At 36.2% G+C, this 21755-nt stretch overlaps 1 protein-coding gene across 1 annotated transcript in view; it reads right to left on the bottom strand.

Annotated features, from left to right (window-relative positions):
• Nucleotides 1-1292: 1292 nt before the first annotated feature.
• The window catches only part of LOC144438532 (partner of Y14 and mago-like), a 42348-nt gene continuing 21885 nt past the window's right edge, over nucleotides 1293-21755 (bottom strand). Inside the window, exons 2-3 of the mRNA XM_078127601.1 lie at nucleotides 19664-19757; nucleotides 1293-4242 (exon numbers count right to left, since the gene is read on the bottom strand). Of these exons, the coding sequence (XP_077983727.1) occupies nucleotides 3819-4242; nucleotides 19664-19757 (518 nt within the window). The 3' untranslated portion in view covers nucleotides 1293-3818. The remainder of the gene's footprint in view (nucleotides 4243-19663; nucleotides 19758-21755) is intronic.

Genomic DNA, 21755 nt, shown 5'->3' with positions numbered 1-21755 from the left:
ATGGTACTCGGTGATAATATTAAAGTAGACTTTTCCAGGCCTAAGAATTTTGCGAAGATACTTGGTTTTAAAGAGAAAGAATATGTTTCATCGAGTATTAGTCCAAACAAAGCAGATTTTCTTCCTGTGACTGAATATGTAGTCTACTGTGATATTATAGATACACCTACTAATTACATCAATGGGAAAAGGTCTAATTATTTACAAATTTTAACATTACAGGATCGGGGTGAAATAGGAGAAGCTGTCACTTATTCATTTCCTGCTAATGTTCCAGTACCAATTAAAAAAATGAATACAACTAGTCTTCGAATTTGAATAACTAATCAAAATAAAGAACTAATAGATTTTAATGGTTATCCAATTTCATTTCAACTCGAGCTTACATAAATCAGGTCATAGAGGTAAAGGACGATGAGTCATTCACAGGTGAGCCGATTGTACCCCGCTGCGCCTATTGTTATGTAAATGTTAAAAATAGAAGAGAACATGCCCTGACTTGAAATTAACAAATCTGAGTAAGAGATATCAATTAAAGCAATCTGACAAGTAGTATTTGAGAAGAAATTGATAAATTGAAAATGGCACAGATCAACTTGGCATGAACAAATTTGAACAGCCTCCCCAAGCAACTTGCAGACCAAATATCAAAGTGTTCTGACTTGGTTTTGGAGATGAAGATGAGAATAAAAAAAGTTGACATACATATGCGTGATGACGGAGAATCAACCTTTAACCTTTAAGCTCTGCGCAGCTGTTGCTGACAGTGGAGCTATTTAAAAACATGATTTGTCTGGTAGGAATATTTAGGCCATAGGAGTGTACAGATCTCATTGTTTTATTGATCTCATTAAACCATTAAAATTTTTAGGGGGTACTGAATGGCACAGGAATTAATCTCTCCTTGAGGTTACTTGAAAACATTGTCTACCCAACTTTAACGCTGTACTACAGGTTGCAGGTTAAAGGTAAAATGCCTGTCTGTCTGTCTTGTAGATGATACAATTGATTTTTGTATTGAGCTTTACCACTCAAACTACTGGGGTTGAAATTTGATTATGATTCTGAAAGTGTTACTGTTAGTCAGCAAATTGTGAGCATGTCGTACTTGCATAATTGGCCCTAGCAACCATGACCACACCTTTAGCAACAGTCAAATGATAGGTTTTTTGACAATTATAACAGCAGGGATGGGTAGGCAGTTAAAATACGTAAATGCCCTTAGCAACAAAACCACACCCATAGCAACAGGTAAACAATGACAATTCAATTCAATTTTTTATTTACTTTGGGCAATTTCTGCTAATCAGTTACAGAACTAGAAAAGCAAAAAATCGTAACAAAGGAAACATGGTGGAGAATGTACTGATACAAATTACGTTGATATATGAACAGAACGTAGGATGCCACTGACATATAATGCCAAAATAACACTGGTGACAGGAAGGTAAATGAATGAGCATTGCAAAATTGTATGTTGATATGCCTAGCAACAAGACCACACCCATAGTAACAATCAATGGTGATGTATATTGCAGATATAACACCATGGATGGGAAGGCATTGGAAAATCTTCAAAGAATGTATGCAATTATGTCTAACAACAAGATTATATAATGATTACAAAAATTAAAGTGTTCTGTCAACAGTTGCGCTACAACACCATAGGCGCTTTTATTATACCTAATTTGGATATCACTGATGGGATCATCATGTTATGAAAATTCTTAATCTAAACACCTCTAAGAACATTTCAACCAAGTTCAAAATTGATCTGCTGAGTACTTGTAGTTTTAAGTTTTTTTGACCAAAACTCACATTTTTTACCCAAATCACACATGAGCAATTTCCCAACTAGACACCCAAGGTAATATACCCACCAAATATCATGGCAATTGGTCAAGTACACACACACAGACACTTTGCCATGCCTTTAGCACTACTGAATGTTATCAGTTCAGCTGTGCTAAAAATACTAAAATTGGGAAGTGGTTGCCAAGGTAACTTCTACTAAGTAGCATAAAGCTATCAGAACAGTTACCGTGGCAGCCACTTCCCAATTTTACCAAATAAGTTGCCATAAGAAATTGCAATATCTTTAGGATTAAGAAAGCTATTTGCATGATATAAATGTGTATTCATATACTATAAACATACATGTAGTTCTATACTTTGGTGATTGACAGTCAAGGTCAAATGAAACCGATTATACAAATGTTGAAATGGGAATATTTGGTAAAATCTTTTGAATTATGTTAGTGTCATTTCACATGTAAATGACAAAGGCAGCTGTGCCACACTTTTTTTGAAAGCTCAGGTGAAATTTATGCAAATGTTTGTGAAATTTCAAAAGATTGTAAGAAAGTTCTTAACTCCATTACTGTGTCAATCATTCTGAATAACAAGAAACAATGTCTTTCTGTAAATTTGAACATCTTTGGGAAATAAGAAAGGTATTTGGACAATGTGAATGGTTCTACATGTGCTATCTACATATAGTATACATTTGGCAAATGAACTTGGTGATCAAAGGTCAAGGTCAAATGATGGTACTATTTTTGTGAAATGGACATCAACAATACCTGGAAGTTCCATGAAAACCACAAAGGTATTAGTGTTATATCTTTTGTGAAAGCTTAGAATGTGCACTTTATGACAATGATTGCTAGAATATTTGCAAGAATGCTGTAAAGCTTTTAACTCCATTAGCCTGACAAGCCTTGCCTTCTTTTATAGGCTCTTTCCATGTATCATATAGAAAATGTGTTTCTTTTCCTTATATCATTGTAATGATAATCATGATAATGTATATTAAGCATTGGAAACACAATAAATCTATTTGAATATTTTGTCTTCGTGGGGGAGTATTCAATGACATCCATAAGTGTACCCATTTTGTCAACGTTTTAACATATATTGTATGGAATAGATTTCATATTTTCATTCGTTTAGACTTTACAAATGTGTTCTGAGAATCATCTTATAAAATTAATGTAATTGTCTCTCTAGTTTGGTTAGGATGCTATTTTATTTTTTCAAGGTGTATTTTTCAATTTTACATATTTTTATTTGCTAGTTTCACCAGAATTGTTGCCTCATACTCCTGCTCACTTTCCTTCCAATGGGTGTGTCTGCTTGCATCTTATCTGTCACTATCTACCAATATGTGTTACTTTCATCAATCACAGTGTCACCATTTCTGTTTTATACAGTTTGATATCAATTGGAGTCTTTCAGTATCTCTTATCTGTCCTGTCAGGTTATAAAACTTTGTTACCCCTTCTGTCTGTCCCTATCTGCCAGTGTGTATGTCTCTTCCCCTTCTACTCTGTCTGTCCCTATCTGTCAGTATGTCTCTTCTTCTTTTCTGTCCCTATCTGTCAGTGTATGTCTCTTCCCCTTCTACTGTCTGTCCCTATCTGCCAGTGTGTATGTCTCTTCCCCTTCTACTGTCTGTCCCTATCTGTCAGTGTGTATGTCTTCCCCTTCTACTCTGTCTGTCCCTATCTGTCAGTGTGTATGTCTCTTCCCCTTCTACTGTCTGGCCCTATCTGTCAGTGTGTATGTCTCTTCCCCTTCTACTGTCTGTCCCTATCTGTCAGTGTGTATGTCTCTTCCCCTTCTACTCTGTCTGTCCCTATCTGTCAGTGTGTATGTCTCTTCCCCTTCTACTCTGTCTGTCCCTATCTGTCAGTATGTATGTCTCTTCCCCTTCTACTCTGTCCCTATCTGTCAGTGTGTATGTCTCTTCCCCTTCTACTCTGTCTGTCCCAATCTGCCATGTCTCTTCCCCTTCCATTCTGTGAATATTCATTTATCTAATCCTCCAACATCAACAATTCATCTTCTAAGTCTTGTTTCCTAGCAATTTTATCCAGCTGTTCTTTAGAAGGACTGGTTATTGTTCCTGATGCAATTTTTTCTTCCAAATCTTCTATCTGTCTCAATTTCTTCTTGATATTTTTAATTCTTTTTGATGGGTTCTTGGGTTCATTTCCTTGGTTCTGCCGTGGAATATTTATCATGGTTTTATCAAACATCTCTGCAAGTTCATCAGCATGGTCTTCACCTAGGGCTTCACTTGACCCAAATTCTTTTTTCTCTTTCTTTTTCTGTTTCCTCCTCTCATTCTTCTTGGCAGATTTAGACATTGTTTTCTTTGGTTCCTCCTTTGATTCTTCAACATAGCCAGGAGGAAGTTTTGGAATACTGTTCATCCACTGCTTCCCTTTGCTTTCATATCTATGAACAAGAGAAATAGACATCATCATAAGAAAGAATAAGATAAGACAAGATAATACTTTCTCGAGTTCCTTTAAGGGAAACTTAAATGCCTGCAATTAAATAGATATAAAGACAGACTCAAGTAATAATAAACTCAAAACAAACATGTAGTAAAATACATAGTAAAATGCAAAAAATAATACATAAAAATAGCACCAATGCGTTGTAGCACAATTGTACCTTTTTAGCACAACAAAATTGATAAGGTGACACATTTTTAGTCCTAATTTGCATATTACTGATGGAATCATCGTCATGAACAATTCTTAATTTACAAACCTTTAAGAACATTCCGACCAAATTTCAGACCAATCTGCCCATTAATTTTTTCGACTAAACATAACATTTTTTTGACCCAAATCACATACCTGTGAAGTGATCATTTTGCTTTGGACAATTTACCAATTAGACACCAAAAGTAATCTCCCCACCAAACACCAAGGCAATTGGTTGGGCGGTTTTTGAGGTTAAGTCGTCCACACACACACACACACACCACACCACTGAAGCACTACTGGCTATTTGGCTGTTGCCATGGCATAATCTTGTTGCTAGCCATATTTGAATTAACCTTTTGGATCTTTATCCACTTGCCTAACAATTCCTGTTGATCCTGGCGATATAGCTCATCATTTGGCTGTTGCTATGGGTGTGGTCTTGTTGCTGGGTATATTTGCATACATTTTAGGAATCTTTCACTTTCACTTGCCTACCCTTTCTAGTTTTCATCTTTACAATATAAACCATCATTTCGCTGTTGCTATGGGGTGGTCTTTTTGCTCGGGAAATTTGCATACATTTGTAAAATCTTTATTTAATACCTACTCATCCCTGTTGTTATCTTTGTAATGTGCATCATTTCAATGTTACTAAGGGCCAGTTTTGTCAATATGTTTGGAACAATAACTGCAGAATAACACCCCCAGAAACATCCCCACCAGGTTTCAGCCCCATTCCCCATGTACTTTTTGAATCATAAGTTTTTGACCAAAATCAAGATTTTTAAGACCAAATACGCATAATCCCAATGGGATCATCATGTCATGTTGTGACTTCACCTTCATCTATACATCCCCAATAATTTTCGGCTGAATCTGTTCACTAATTTTGGAATTATAGATTTTTAAAAAACAGCCACATTTTCAGACCTAATTTGAATATCACTAATGGGATCATGTTATGAACAAATACGCATAATCCCAATGGGATCATCATGTCATGTTGTGACTTCACCTTCATCTATACATCCCCAATAATTTTCGGCTGAATCTGTTCACTAATTTTGGAATTATAGATTTTTAAAAAACAGCCACATTTTCAGACCTAATTTGAATATCACTAATGGGATCATGTTATGAACAATTCTAAATTTGACCAAAAATTACACACCGGACCCAAATCATACACCGGTGATTAGATCATTTTGATTTGAACAATTTCCCAACTAGGAACCCAGGGTAATATACCCACCAAATATGGCAATCGGTCTAGTGTTTTTTTCACCTTAAGTTGTTTACACCCCCAGATACTATACACCCAGATACACTCCCCGTTAAATTTCAGCCCAATCTGCCTAGTAGTTTTGGAATTAAAGATTTTTTACCAAAAAGACACATTTTATCCCTAATTTGCATATTACTAATGCAATCATCATGTTATGAACAAATCTTAATCTAAACATCCCTAAGAATATTCCCGCCAATTTTCAGACCCATCTGCCCCGTAGTTTGGGAGTTTAAGTTTTTTGACCAAATCATTATTTTTGACCAAATATATGATATGCAAATTAGGTGTGAAAATGTGAATTTTGGTCAAAAAATTATATCTCAAAAATTAGTTGGTCAATGAGACTGAAACTTGGCGAGATGTTTCTAGAAAAGTTATTCTGCAGATTTTCTTCAAAACATTTTGACACAATTTGTCCGTGACCATGCCCTTAGCAACAACCACATGGCAGGATATTTTGGTTAAATAACAACATCATCTGGTAGGCAAGTGAGTAAACATTCAAAAAATATATGCAGATATCCCTAGCAACCATGACCACACCCATAGCAACAGCCAAACGGTGGTGTATTTCACACAGATAACAACAGGGATTCTTAGATAAGTGAACAAACATTCAAAAGATGTATGCAATATGCCTAGCAACAAGATCACGCCCTTGGCAACAGTCTAATAATCACATATATTACAAAGATAACAACAGGGATTAATAGACAAATGAATAAACATTCATAAAATAGTATGCAGATATACCTAGCAACAAGATCACGCCAACATCCAGGGCAACAGCCAAATGATCACATATATTGCAAAGATAACATTAGGGATTCATAGACAAGTGAATAAACATTCAAACAAGTGACCTATTGGTCAGAATAGCTCCGCTGTTTTTTGGTAACAAATGTAGAAGTGGTTCTGCTGTTGAGCTCTTCCACTATGAAGTTTTGTTTTAGCAAAGTAATAAAGTAATTAGTGGTTTCATATGATGACTCACACACACTATAGAACACATTTAAATTATAACTATGGGATTATTAATTATGAGAAAGTTGGTAAAATATTGTACTTTTATATTATAGTCATCACTTTACAAGAATTCTATTTTCACCCCTAATTTTAACTTCATCAACTGTATGTTACAATGTCAGCCTATAGGCTACATGGAATCATAGACTGTCTATGATTGAATACATTATCATGACCATGCCATAAGATGTTTTCCATGTCGAAGTGAGCAATAAGGGGCTATAACAACACTAATTATATGGTTACAAAATGTTTCAAAATCTACCACATTATTCTGTACACTGGGAAACTTGCCATGGTTCTAAATTCAATGTCTGAGCATACAAAACAGGCTGAATTGTGGGATATCTCACTCACTGTGGAGTTGGGTGGAGTTCGAGTATGCATTAACATACATACACCCATTCATCATAGACACGTAGGCATCCATATTTCAGTTGTTCATTTACAGCAATATTTTATTTTTTCCACAGTAACATCAAACAAAAAACTTATCACACGTTCATTTTAGTAAAATTTAGTTATTTGATGTTTCTTCAACGTAAATACAAAAATACATGGACTTGGAAGGATTCAGATTAAAATACATGGACTTGGAAGGATTCAGATTAAAATACATGGACTGGAAGGATTCAGATTAAAATACATGGACTGGAAGGATTCAGATTAAAATACATGGACTGGAAGGATTCAGATTAAAATACATGGACTGGAAGGATTCAGATTAAAATACATGGACTTGAGGGATTCAGATTAAAATACATGGACTTGAGGGATTCAGATTAAAATACATGGACTGGAAGGATTCAGATTAAAATACATGGACTGGAAGGATTCAGATTAAAATACATGGACTGGAAGGATTCAGATTAAAATACATGGACTTGGAAGGATTCAGATTAAAATACATGGACTGGAAGGATTCAGATTAAAATACATGGACTGGAAGGATTCAGATTAAAATACATGGACTGGAAGGATTCAGATTAAAATACATGGACTTGAGGGATTCAGATTAAAATACATGGACTGGAAGGATTCAGATTAAATTACATGGACTTGAGGGATTCAGATTAAAATACATGGACTTGGAAGGATTCAGATTAAAATACATGGACTGGAAGGATTCAGATTAAATTACATGGACTTGGAAGGATTCAGATTAAAATACATGGACTTGAGGGATTCAGATTAAAATACATGGACTGGAAGGATTCAGATTAAAATACGTCAAGGTCATATGGAAAGGTTTCATTCTACATTCACCAGTTTGAGGTTGTTTAGGTGTAAAAAAAACAAAATTGTGATTCCGATTAAAATGCGTCAAGGTCATATGGAAAGGTTTTTCATTCTACGTTCACAAGTTTGAGATTGTTTAGGTGTAAAAAAAACAAAAATGTGGTTCCGATTACATTCAATTTTAAAATAGGTGGGGTAAGTAGATTGTTTATTTTGTTTTATTTTATTTTTTTTTCATGTGTGAGTGTTTATTTCAGGTTTTCCATTGTTTTCCAAATGGTCTCTGTGTTGTTTATTTATTCCTATCAGATGTACAGCCATTACAGATTGGAAGAATGGTTTTATATTGTCTTTTTAAGTTGATGTCAGTTTCTGCACCCACTATTTTTTGCGAGACTTCATGATTTTTCTTGAATACGTAAAAAATGTTTAGGGTCGGTGTGAAAAACTAGGTGGGGTCGGGTAACCGGAACCAAACAAATTTTTTTATTTGGCCTAAGTTAGTCTGGATAGTAATAGATTGTTTTGCAATTCTGGTTTGGCATGATTATATAATAGAGAAATGAAATTTTATGCAATTGAAAAGTCCTCCTAAATGTCAACTTTGAAAGCATGATCACTGATTCACAGAATTATTAAATTACAAATGAGAACACACTTTTTTCACAGCTGCCTTCTTCCAATTTTTCTTCTTGGCATTATCTGCAAAATAAAAATAAAGTTATTTTAATGCAATAACCAGATTTAAACGGAATTCCCTTCCCCAAGGGTTGTCTTGCACTTTCATGATTTATGCAAGAAATTTAGCTCTACATGTCCCAGTGACTTAGTTGTCAAAAATGTTGTTCAAATGCCCGCTTCCTATTCTCAACACATGAAAGCTTGCCATTCTCGACTGTCGTGATCACCTACATTCAGGAGTGGGGACAATTACTTATTGTCTATGAAATCATATATATTACATTACACATATACTATTATCTACTTAAGAAAATATTCCATTCACAACAAGAGTTCCCAGTAAGCTGTCTTTTGAAAATAACACACTACACATTACACCTTAGAAAAAGAAAGCAATTAAAATTGTGTAATTTTAAGTCATTTCTTCAGAGTATATATTTTTTAGAAAGATAGGACAGTAGTCACAATTATTTAATCTAAAAATCAATGAATATCACTGCTCAAATTTATGATATCTTTTTTTTCAGACAAGGACCAAAAACTTGAAAATTAGTGAATATATGATTCCGTAAAAACTTGGAGAAATCCCAATCTTGTTACCACTTGTTAAATTTTTAGAATTGTTGCACTGCTGTGTTTTTACATTATGTGTTTTTGTTATGTCATAAACCAGTACACCATCAATGCATGGTTTAGTGTGGCTAGCTAGCTCCTATCATTCACTCTCAGGTCAGTTTATGAAAAAAAGAACATTTTGAAAAATACCCTCCCCTCACTTTAAAAATACCGCCAATAGCATTGTAGCACAACTGTACAATTTTTAAAAATGTTTATCCACATGCTAGTCTATGCTAACAATAGGTGTTCATTTCCTGAATGACTATCCAGTTGCCTATCCAACCATGTTGCTATCTTTGCGATATATGCGATCATTTGGCTGATGCTATGGGCTTGGTCATGTTGCTAGATATATTTGCATACATTTTTTAGTGTTTTTGTTTGCTTGTGCATGAATTCCTGATATAATCTTTGCAATATATGTGATCATTTGGCTGTTGCTATGGGCGTGATCTTGTTGCTAGGCATATTTACATACATTTTAAAATGTTTATTCATTTTGTCTATTAATATTCTTGTTATCTTCGCAACATGTGATCATTTGGCTATTGCTATGGGTGTGGTCTTGTTGCTAGGGACATTTGATTTCTGATCCCCCAGGTTGGGGGGGGGGGGGGGGGTGAGGATTTCTGATCCCACAGCAGCTAATTTATTTATAATTTGCATAATATTAATGAGGTTTACCAACAATCATGTTTCACCTTGTGCTTTCAGTTTTCACCTTTTTCAAACAAAGATATTGTCATGTAGAAATGGACCCATGGTATAAACTTACATTTCATTTTTTTTAAGTTGAATTTTCATCTATAACAAATCTTTAGTACAATAGATGTAATTATAAACAGTAATTTAGTTCATCATGGAGAAAATCCAGTATTGATTTGAAAAACCACATACTCAAAATTAAGATGTACATTTGATCAAGTCATTACTAGTTGCAAGACAGTATAGTCAGTTGACCTAAAAAAATCAAAACAAACTGCGTGTGAAAACACATTACCCATTCAGATGACTGCCACTTTGTTCAACCTCTGAAAAACTTACTGTTCCAATTGCAAATCAATCTTTTTATGAACGTGGAAAAAAAAATACGTCTGACAGTCAAAAACAATTGATGCAACAATTTCGACAAATTTGGACAACAGCTATGCAATTTACGATCTATTCTTGAATTCCCTGTGTCAATAATGATGTCGTGACAATTAGGTCAGTGCACTCACGTGATTGTAAAATTCTAACAATACAAAAACCTATGAACTTTAGAGTCAATTCGATTAGTAATCAATATGAAGATGTACTACATTGTACAGTGGCACACAGCTATGCAATTTAGGATCAATTATGAGTGCCCTGTCAATATCATTACTGTTCTCTCCGATGCTAAAGTGTGACCAATTGAGAACTTCCCAACCTCGGAAATCCGAGGTTAGTTAATAGAAATGTGTTAATTGGCCTCATCATCTATATCAACAGAAATAAAGAAGTGTCGGGTATTTGCATAATCTTCTTTTCCATCTTTTCATTGTATGCATGGACACTCAGACCACTATAGAAAGTTGACTTGCTGCTAGATGTTCGGGCTTTCTCCCGACGAAGTTCGCTGTGATGGCGAACGCCCATCCTTGTCGTATTGTAAATTCGGAATAACACCTGAGGTCTAGCAGCTAGACTAGGACATGAGTAGCTGTGGCCAGATTCATAGGAAGTATTTATAGTAGGAGCACAGAAACTTCAAAGGCTTATTTATTCTTTATTGTTTAGTATAATGTCGTAGCGTTATTTTACAAATTGTGACACGAACTTGGCTGCTTTATAATGAACACGCAGGACAATAGCTACCTTAGCTCTGAAATATGCTTTGAGAACTCTCTGTCAGCAGTTGTGTCGCAGTTCTCTGAGTGCACATTTCCAAACTTTGACCCCTCTTTTTTACACCTGACCCCATGAAGACGCGACATTACACAAATATCCATTATCGGATAAAATCTAATTTTAGACTCTAGGTTAGATGCTTGCTCTGATTCATTTTTTATGATATTATCCTATAAAAAGTACTCTGTACGTGCGAAGAGTAATATTAGGGTCTAAAATTCGACATTGTTGACGTCTGTCAAATCGCTACCTAGTCTTGCTGCTAGATGTTCGTGCTTTCTTTCGATACTATAACCGAACGAAGTTCGCAGTGAGGGCTTGCCTTGGATGTTCCATCCTCGATAGCGATGTTTGGTCGTGTGTCGTATTGTATCGGAAGAACATCCGAGGTCTAGCAGATAGACTAATCGCTACCATGAAAAGAGGCCAATGGTTTGCGTGATGTTGAAAATAAAACGCCCATATGATTATTATATTGAAACGGCTTAGTGAATACACACAACTAGCACTATAAACGGAGATGTGTTCCAACTCAGACTCAGACCACTAATGAATATTTTCAGTGGTCTGAGGTTACACAGACAAGGAACACAAAATTGCAGTCCCGTGCTTTTATAATGTTTTGCACTCGCAAATCCGTCATCAAAGAATGTACACTTGCTATTGAATCCAGGATGAATAAAGATTAAACGTGGTAAACCTTTCTCGCATATATTCTGACAGTGATGTTGAATTTGTGGGAAAATTCTGTTTGACAATAGAATAGACTAGCCAAGATGACTACATAGCTCTTCAATGTAAGTGTGAGCAGTGAAGTGAAAACAGCTAGTGTACTTCCCGTTTCTCGGACAAGGCAACATTATATCGCCCTTCACATGTTATTGTTTGTAATTGGTAAAACAAAAGGCGTTCTATAGAATATCATATCCCTTCGTCACTAAAATTAACAGAGAGACGATAAAATGACGGAAATGCAAGTTATCGAACATTCAGGACAAACACCCTTTTTAGTTAGAAAAACTTCCCTTTTTGAAATGGAGATTAGTCCCCAGCATCATTTTCACAAACCTGCGAAGAGGCCTTGATTGACACAACATTGTACAGTCATGGACACAGTCTATCTGAGAGACTTTCCTTACTGTTCACAAATATAGACATTTCTACTAGGCTACATCCATTTCGTAGGGTCTATGATCCATCTCAGACTGGTTGACCACTAGTGGTCTGAGGGTCCATGTCGCCCTGCTTGCATACGGAGTAAGTCGCCTACAAAGAGACAGTTGTGAAACCTGGGCTTACCTGAAATGCTAGAAACTAAAGATTTAACGCATCTGTGGTCAAATATCAGCAATAAATTGACTATTTAGTAATTTTACCTCGCCTTGGCTACAAAAGTACTAGTCCCAGTCCGGAGGACCAGAAATCCCGAAATCACAAGTTCAATCGTAATTTATGCCCAAGTGGACGCCCGATCAAATGTGGCGGAGTTTGTAAGGCGGGACTTTGAAATCAGTCGGAACTGGAAAAGTTCCGATTTCGACACTTTTTGTGATCGTACCAGCGACTACTATCGTCAAAAAGATGTAAAATGAGTACATATTCGACCGATTGCTAATATTTGAAAGCTTTCTTAAAAAAAAAATTATATGTAATTATTTTGTTATTGGTGCGAAAGTATTTTGTTTTCGCACTCGCTATAGGCCGGTTACTTTTCGTAGGACGGTGTTGAGCGAAACGCGTGCACCGTCTGCAAGCAGGACTGTGATCCATGGTACAACATCTGAGCACAGGCAAGGAACACAGTTTCTTGTCTGTGATCTGAGGTACAACTACTGACCATTATCGGATTGAGAGGTGTCAAAGAGTTCCAGCAAGATGCTTAGTTTAGACAAACAAGTTTTATTTACACATAGCCCCAAAGCTTAGGCTGGTGGCGTTATTCACCATATGGGTACAGGTACAAGAAGGTGCTAAAAGGTGTTACTTTTAGCATCGGCAGAATTGTAATGTTGACGTTGAGACAAGTACACCATTCTACGTACTCATGTGAATGAGTGTAAATTTCAAACAATACACATACGTTGATGAAAGTTTCTGTGTCAAATATTGATGAGCTTGTACAGCAATTGGAGCATATCAGACAAATTAATTTCAACAACATAATCATAAAACAACTTATTAAGACATGTTTATGACAGAAAGTCGCCGTTTCTTTGAATGTTCGACAAGTACAGATATACATTTCATATTGTAAAAATGTGGTCAGACAAAACACAACTGTCAACATCACAACAAAATGGTTTATAGCACCAACAAGGACTCAAATCAATATTCAACTATCCTAATTCTGCTCAATTACTATGAAAATACATTAATTTTTACTTACCGAGTCAAAGGCATTCGCAGTTGTTTCGCCAAGAACGCCATTCGAAGCATGAATGTATTATAATGAGATGGTTGATGCAATACACATAATGGCGGTGGCCGCAGAACATATGCTCAGATACCCATGCTCATTATCATAAAGCTGAACACTGCACCCCTATTTTGAACAGTCTTTTACCATTGAGGGCACTACGCGTAGAATTCTATATCATACCACATTGCTTGTTGTCAATGGTGTCTTTTGAAAAGTGGCTGCTCACTTCAGTCTAGTAGGCTGATTTCCAATATGGTGTCGGTCATAATGCGTAGGCTTTATGATTTAAATAATTTCAAAATACCCCCCCAAAATTACAAAAAACAGAAAAGACAAGTCATTGAGAATGACATAGCCCCCCACCCCCACCCCCCATGATTAGGTTTTAAGGAACTGGCAGTTTATGTTGTCATTTTCAAACCTGGTTAATGTTGTTTGGCCTCATATAGTTGTTTTTGATATCACTACTCTGATCACGCAACAATCATTTGGCTGTTGCTATGGGTGTGGTCATGTTGCTAGACATACTTGTATACATTTCGAATGTTTATTCATTTGTCTATTAATCCCTGTTATCTTTGCAATACATGTATATGTGATCATTTGGCAGTTGCTATTGGATTGGTCTTGTTGCTAGGCACATATACATACTGTATACATTATAAAAAGATTTACTCATTTGTCTACTAATTCCTCTTATCTTTGCAATATATGTGATCGTTTGGCTGTTGCTATGTGCGTGGTCTTGTTGCTAGGCAAATTTACATAAATTATATGAATGTTTATTGGCTTGTCTATTAATCCCTGTTATCTTTGTGAAATACACCACCATTTGGCTGTTGCTATGGTTGCCAGGGATATTTGCATACATTTTTCAAATGTTTACTCACTTGCCTACCAGATGATGTTATTTCACCATACAGCCATTTGGTTGTTGCTAAGGCCATGGTCATGGTTGCCAGGGCTAATTGTGTCAAATATTTTGAAGAAAATCTGCAGAATAACACTTTTAGAAACATCTCACCAAGTTTCAGTCTCACTGACCAAATACTTCCTGAGATATACATTTAATGCTTTACCAAAATTCACATTTTTACACCTTATTTGCATATTACTGATGAGGTCATTATTTGCTTAATACTTCTTCATCTATACACCCTCTGATGCATCCCAATTAAATTTCAGCCCAATCTGCTGGGTAATTTGGAATGAAAGATTTTTGACCAAAAAGACACATTTTTAGCCCTAATTTGCCTATTACTGATGCAATCATCATGTCATGAACTAAATTTAAATTCACTCACCTCTAAGAATGTGCCCACCAAAGTTCTGGCCAATCTGCCAAATACTAGCATTAGTTTTTGACCAAAAATACATTTTTTGACCCAAAATGCACACATGCGACCATTTTCAGAATTTGAACAATTTCTCAACTAGACACCCAAAGTAACATGACCATTAAATATCAAAGTAATCGGTCCAGCAGTTTTTGACTTTACACACACACACACACACACATCCAGAGACAGACAGACAGACACTTAGCGATGCCTACTTGTATAGCACTACTGAACCTATCAGTTCAGTTGTGCTAAAAATTACCTATGAAATCGTAAAATTGTGTGGTGTCCCGCAAGGATCAATTCTTGGTCCTATCTTATTCTTAATTTATATAAATGATATTGCAAATTCTTCCTACTCATTTCAGTTTAGACTCTTTGCAGATGACACTAATTTATTTCAGTTTATCAAAGATAGGTATGTAAATCTTTCACAAGCAAATTCTGATTTCCAAGAGGTTTGTGAATGGCAAACAAACTCACCATCAATATTGAAAAAACACATTATATGATCATAAAAAATGCCCGTACAGAAATTAACATCAATGTAGTTCTAGATATTGATGGTAACCAATCAGATAACGTTTCATCGACAACATATCTTGGAGTTTCTCTTGACTCTCAAATGAACTGGAAATCACATATTCAGAAAGTTGTTAATTCAATTGCCCCAAAGGTTGGCCTTATTTCACGACTTCAACACTACGTACCGAAATCAATTCTGTTAATATTGTATAACTCATTAATCCTTCCCCACTTGAACTAGCTACTGCATCGAAATATGGGGCAACATTCACAACCTTCTTGGAACCAATTCACGCGTCTGATGACCTTTTTTTGACATATATGCCCACGCATGCCACTTATTTAAAGATCTTGGTATTTTAGATGTCCATAAATTATGTAAATTTCAAACCTGCCTTCTTATCTTTGACATGCACAACAATCAGTTTGCCCATGACATACACTACTATTTCAATGTTGTTCCTCATGTGTATCATACCCTGTTCACTACAAATGACAACTTTTACACACCAGCCACTTCTCATTGGCATTCTCTCCCTAGCTATATCAAAAATATTACCCACAGGCGCACCTTCAAAAACACTTTAAAAGAACACCTTCTTGCTAAAAATTAATTCCTTTCAGTAACTTCTACAGAACTTGTATATGTTTTCGACTATGACGGTTATTTTCATTAATTTCATTTCATGTGATTAGTTTACTTATAAATATACTATTTGAGTTTTGTTTTGTTTTCCTGTACAGTTTCATGCATAAACATATCTTATTGTATTTCCATGGACTAGACTAGTTTTGCTTGATATATTTCTATGGCCCTCACCAGGTACAATTTACGGAAAAATTGTTGTTGTTTTTTTTGTTCTTTTTTTTCCTTCTCAGTTGTGTATCATTTGCCGTTTGTGTCTGGTGAAAATCAATAACATAATATACATCACCAAGAGGCCGTGGTTCCATTCACATATGGGTAGTTTTTGAGTTTCAGTCGTCCACACATACATACACACAGAGACAGACATGCACTGCAACCATGCATATAGCACTACTGAACCGTATCAGTTCAGTTGTGCAAATAAAAGTATACACAGTTTACAAACTAAATGTCCTGTGTATGTTGTACATTTTAAGAAGTGTTCTAACTGCTGTGACTCTCATACGAGTGTATGCTGTACTCCATATATGCTGTGGGTTCTATGTGACTTGAGAATGTACATGTACACTATACTCAGAATTACAAATGCTCCGTAACGAATGAAAATGTATTGCCTAAATTCATGTATGTATACTATAAAAAATTTTTGTTTGTATACATGTTGTGCATGTTGTATGCTTATTTACTGTATACCGTATTCAGACTTTATATAGAGTAAAGGTACACTACGCATGTCAAAATATTTGAAACTTGGTATGAATCGTCTGCATAGACTTCCATAACAACAAATTTCAAGACAAAATTCTTCAACTATGACCATAAAACAACCATCGATCAATCACATAAACAATTATATTCAATAACACCCACCATTAATTACGAAGACTTCCATGACAAGGTATGTAAATTAGCACAAATTTCAGCTATGCTTGCCTAATCCTGGCAAATGGGGCAAAATCATAATTAGACAAGCTACCTTTGACCTCTGAAATCCCTTGTCTGTCATTTGCCAATGACACACACTTGATCACTATGATTCATATATATCGACAGATTGATGCCCAAGGAAACTTGTCTAATTTTGATTTTGTCCCATTCACCAGGGTTAGCGTGGCTGAAATCTTTGCTAATTTACATACCTTATCACGAAATTCTTCGTAATTAATGGTGGGTGTTATTGAATATATTTTGTTTATCTGATTTTATGGTCATAGTTGAAGAATTTTGTCTTGAAATTCGTTGTTATGGAAGTCTATGCAGACGATTCATACCAAGTTTCAAATATTTTGACATGCGTACCTTTACTCTCTATAAAGTCTGAATACGGTATACAGTAAACAAGTCATTGAGAATGACATAGTCCCCGCTATGATTGGGTTTTAAGGAACTGGCAGTTTATGTTGTCATTTTCTTGATATCACTACTCTGATCACACAACAACACTTGTGAACCTAAATCAAACAGATTTAGATATGTTGTGTCTGCTCGTTGGACATGGAGCATGCCTACTCATGTTGTATTTCCTCGTTGGACATGGGACATCCCTACTCTTCAAGATGACGTGATGGAATAATACATTCAACAATAAAGGATGGGTCGGGTATGGGGGGGGGGGGGGGGACCTGTTCAAGCATGTCTGAGTTATGCCGTTGGACATGGAAAATTTGCAAACAAAATGGCTGCCAGATTGGATCGTATCACAATGAAAATGGATATGCACATGTATGTCATAGAACACTGTCCTAATGCCAACTTTGAATGAGATCTGTTCAAGCATGTCTGAGTTATGGCTTTGGACATGGCAAATTCACAAACAAAATGGCTGCCAGGTAGCCATATCGGATCGCATCACAACAACAATGAATATGCACATGTATGTCACAGAACACTGTCCTAATACCAAATATGAATGAGATCTGTTCAAGCATGTCTGAGTTATGGCTTTGAACGTGGAAAATTCACAAACAAAATGGCTGCAGGCAGCCATATTGGATCATATCATGATGAAAATGGATATGCACATGTATGTTATAGAACACTGTGCTAATACCAACTTTGAATGAGATCTGTCAAAGCATATCTGAGTTATGGCTTTGGACATGGAAAATTCGCAAACAAAATGGCTGCCAGGCAGCCATATTGGATCGTATCACGATGAAAATGGATATGCACATGTATGTCATAGAACACTGTCCTAATACCAACTTTGAATGAGATCTGTTCAAGTATGTCTGAGTTATGGCTTTGGACATGGAAAATTCGCAAACAAAATGGCTGCTAGGTGGCCATATTGGATCGCATCACGACAACAATGAATATGCACATGTATGTAATAATAATAATAATAATGTTGGTTTCTTATATAGCGCTTTCCCACACCGTGCTCAAAGCGCTTTACAATTATTACCCCTGGCTCAGATCAGAACGGCACAACGGCCCTTTAGTCTTCCTCAACTCCCCGGGGAGCATACAATCCATTGCAGCCATTTCAGCGCATAGGATTAAAGCCTTCACATTGCAACCTACATCCTACCAGGTCCCCAATTATACAGCTGGGTTGACTGAAGCACAGTCGTGGTTCAAATCTTGCCCAAGGACTTTAGCCACTCAGAAACAAACAGCAGGCAGCGACAGGGCTCGAACCTGCAACCTGTAGATTCCAAGCCGGTCACGCCAACCATTCACCCATCATGACTCCACTTAGAACACTGTCCTAATACCAAATTTGAATGAGATCTGTTCAAGCATGTCTGAGTTATGGCTTTAGACAGGGAAAATTTGCAAACAAAATGGCTACTAGGCGGCCATATTGGATCGTATCATGAAACAAATTGACGTGCATATGTATGCCCTTGTATGTTGCTTCTGGACCAAGTTTGAAAAAAATCGGTCCAGGCATCTCCAAGAAACGGCTCTGGACGGACGGACGGACGCACGCACGGACGCACAGACAGACGGAACCCAATCCATAAGTCCCCGTTCTGGACTTTGTCCAGCGGGGACTAATAAGCATACAACATGCACAACATTTATACAAACAAAACTTTACACTGAGTAAGGCTTATAGTATACATACATGCACTTAGGTAATACATTTTCATTTGTTAAGGAGCATTTGCAATGCTGAGTATAGTGTACACAGTGTACATTCACAACTCACATTATGACATGGAACACAAAGTATATATGGAGTACAGCATACACTTGTAATTTATAGAATTAGAACACTTCTTACGATGCACAACATGGCATACACATGCATAACATTTATTTGGTAAACTGTGTATCATTTGATTCAATCTCCATTTATTCATAGATCTCGAGTTGAGAACCTGTGGCAGTGTGTAGTCTAATTAACAACAATATTTTTTGGAGTGAGCCAAAAATCATCAGAAATACAAATGTAAGTTTTCATGCCAGTCATCACATAGTTAGGTAACATCAAATTTCCTGTTACTAGATATTTTATCTTTCAAACAGTCTGAACTGTAGTGTGTGACTTACACAGGAACATCCTCCTGTGGTACATAGCCATCTTTTACTCTTCTTGCCTTTCTCCATGAGCCATCTGGTCTTTGAGTAGCTGGAATATAGCTACCTGTAAACAATAATTATATAAAATATATAAATACAGTGTATGCAAGAAATGTAGCTAACTATTTATAGCAACTCGTTCAACAATGATTACACTGAGTGTATGACAGAAAAAATACCACCAATGGTGCTGTAGAACAATTGTAGTTGGCTGTTGCTATGGGCGTGGTCTCGTTGCTTTGCATATTTGTATACATTTTTGGAATCTATTAAAACACATTTCTATACCTAATTTGCATAATTGATGGGATCATCATGTTATGAACAATTCTTAAATCTAAACACCCATAAGAATGTTCTTTTCACATTTCAACCAATTCTGCTCAATAATTGTGGAATTATAGGTTTTTGACCAAAAAGAACCTAATTTTCATATCACTGATGGTATCATCAATTCTTAATTTAAGCACCCCTAAGAATGTTCACACAAAATTTCAGACCGATATGCCCAGTTGTTATTAGCACAACTGAACTGATAAGGTTCAGTAGTGCTATAGGCATGATGCAGTGTCTGTGAGTCTGTGTGTGTGTGTGTGTGTGTGTGTGTGTGTGGATGACTTATACTCAAAAACCGCCAGACCGATTGCCTTGGTATTTGGTGTGGACATAACTTTTGGGGTCTAGTTGGGAAATTGTTCAAAGCAAAATGATCACATCACAGATATGTGATTTGGGTCAAAAATATCATTTTTGGTTAAACTCAAAAACTACTGGGCAGATTGGTCTGAAATTTGGTGGGAACGCAAAATCAATAGTTCAATGTAGGATAAAAAAACCCTAAATTTCAGGACATTGTCAGGACCTTGGAGAGAAAATTCTTACATTTCATGATTGGACATTTTTCTGAAATATTTCTCTTTCTGTGCTAGCATTGGGCTTCAAAAATCATTAGCCACATTTCTCACATTTGGCTAATGTTGTCCATTTTCCATTAGCCACATGGAAAAAAGTCAATAGCCACAAACTTTAAACATTGTTTTTATACTATCTTAATTTCTGATATTTGGTCTTATTATGTTATTATTATTATCGTGAGCACTAACAGTCATACTAAACTTTGCCTCCATCAAAATCTTGAGGCTATCATGATAAACTAAATTTTGCCAGTTTACTGTGTGTATTTCTATTGTAGATGCTAAAATGTGAATTTACATTGCAACATTCCTTCTACATTAGTTAACCAATTCATCACATCCTTTTTTCTCCCCAGAGGGTATTTGTTTGTACACGAGAACATGTTACATAGAAAGAGGATTAAGCTGTCAAAAGATATATTTGAGCAATACCACTGATATGATGAAAATGGATATGCACATGTATGTCATAGAACACTGTCCTAAAACCAACTTTGAATGAGATCTGTTCAAGCATGTCCGAGTTATGGCTTTGGACATGGCAAATTCACAAACAAAATGGCTGCTAGGCGGCCATATTGGATCGTATCATGACAACAATGAATGTGCACATGTATGTCATAGAACACTGTCCTAATACCAACTTTGAATGAGATCTGTTTAATCATGTCTGAGTTATGGCTTTAGACAGGGAAAATTTGCAAACAAAATGGCTGCTCGGCGGCCATATTGGATCGTATCATGAAACAAATAGACGTGCATATGTATGCCATTGTATGTTGCCCCTGTACCAAGTTTGAAAAAAATCGGTCCAGGCATCTCCAAGAAACGGCTGCGGACGGCCGGCCGGCCGGACACACGGACAGACGTAACCCAATCCATAAGTCCCCGTCCTGGACTTCATCCGGCGGGGACTAACAAAGCACAACCAGTCTTGATCAAAGTGTGCCGGGCATGTTGTTGTTGAAGTATAGACTGCATATTCAATTACCTTATGGGCATACAGGACCCCCGGACTCGTGTTGACAAGGTTGTGGCACAACGTTTTCAGTGAAATTTCCAGGCAATATTACAACTGTAATGGGAAGCTCACCATATGTTTATAGTCATGTTATGAAATAAAATACTAGTACACTATACAACCAATG

This window comes from Glandiceps talaboti, chromosome 8, assembly GCF_964340395.1.
Source record: "Glandiceps talaboti chromosome 8, keGlaTala1.1, whole genome shotgun sequence".
NCBI classification, from domain to species: Eukaryota; Metazoa; Hemichordata; class Enteropneusta; family Spengelidae; genus Glandiceps; species Glandiceps talaboti.
This window is presented reverse-complemented; position numbering and strand designations above follow the sequence as displayed.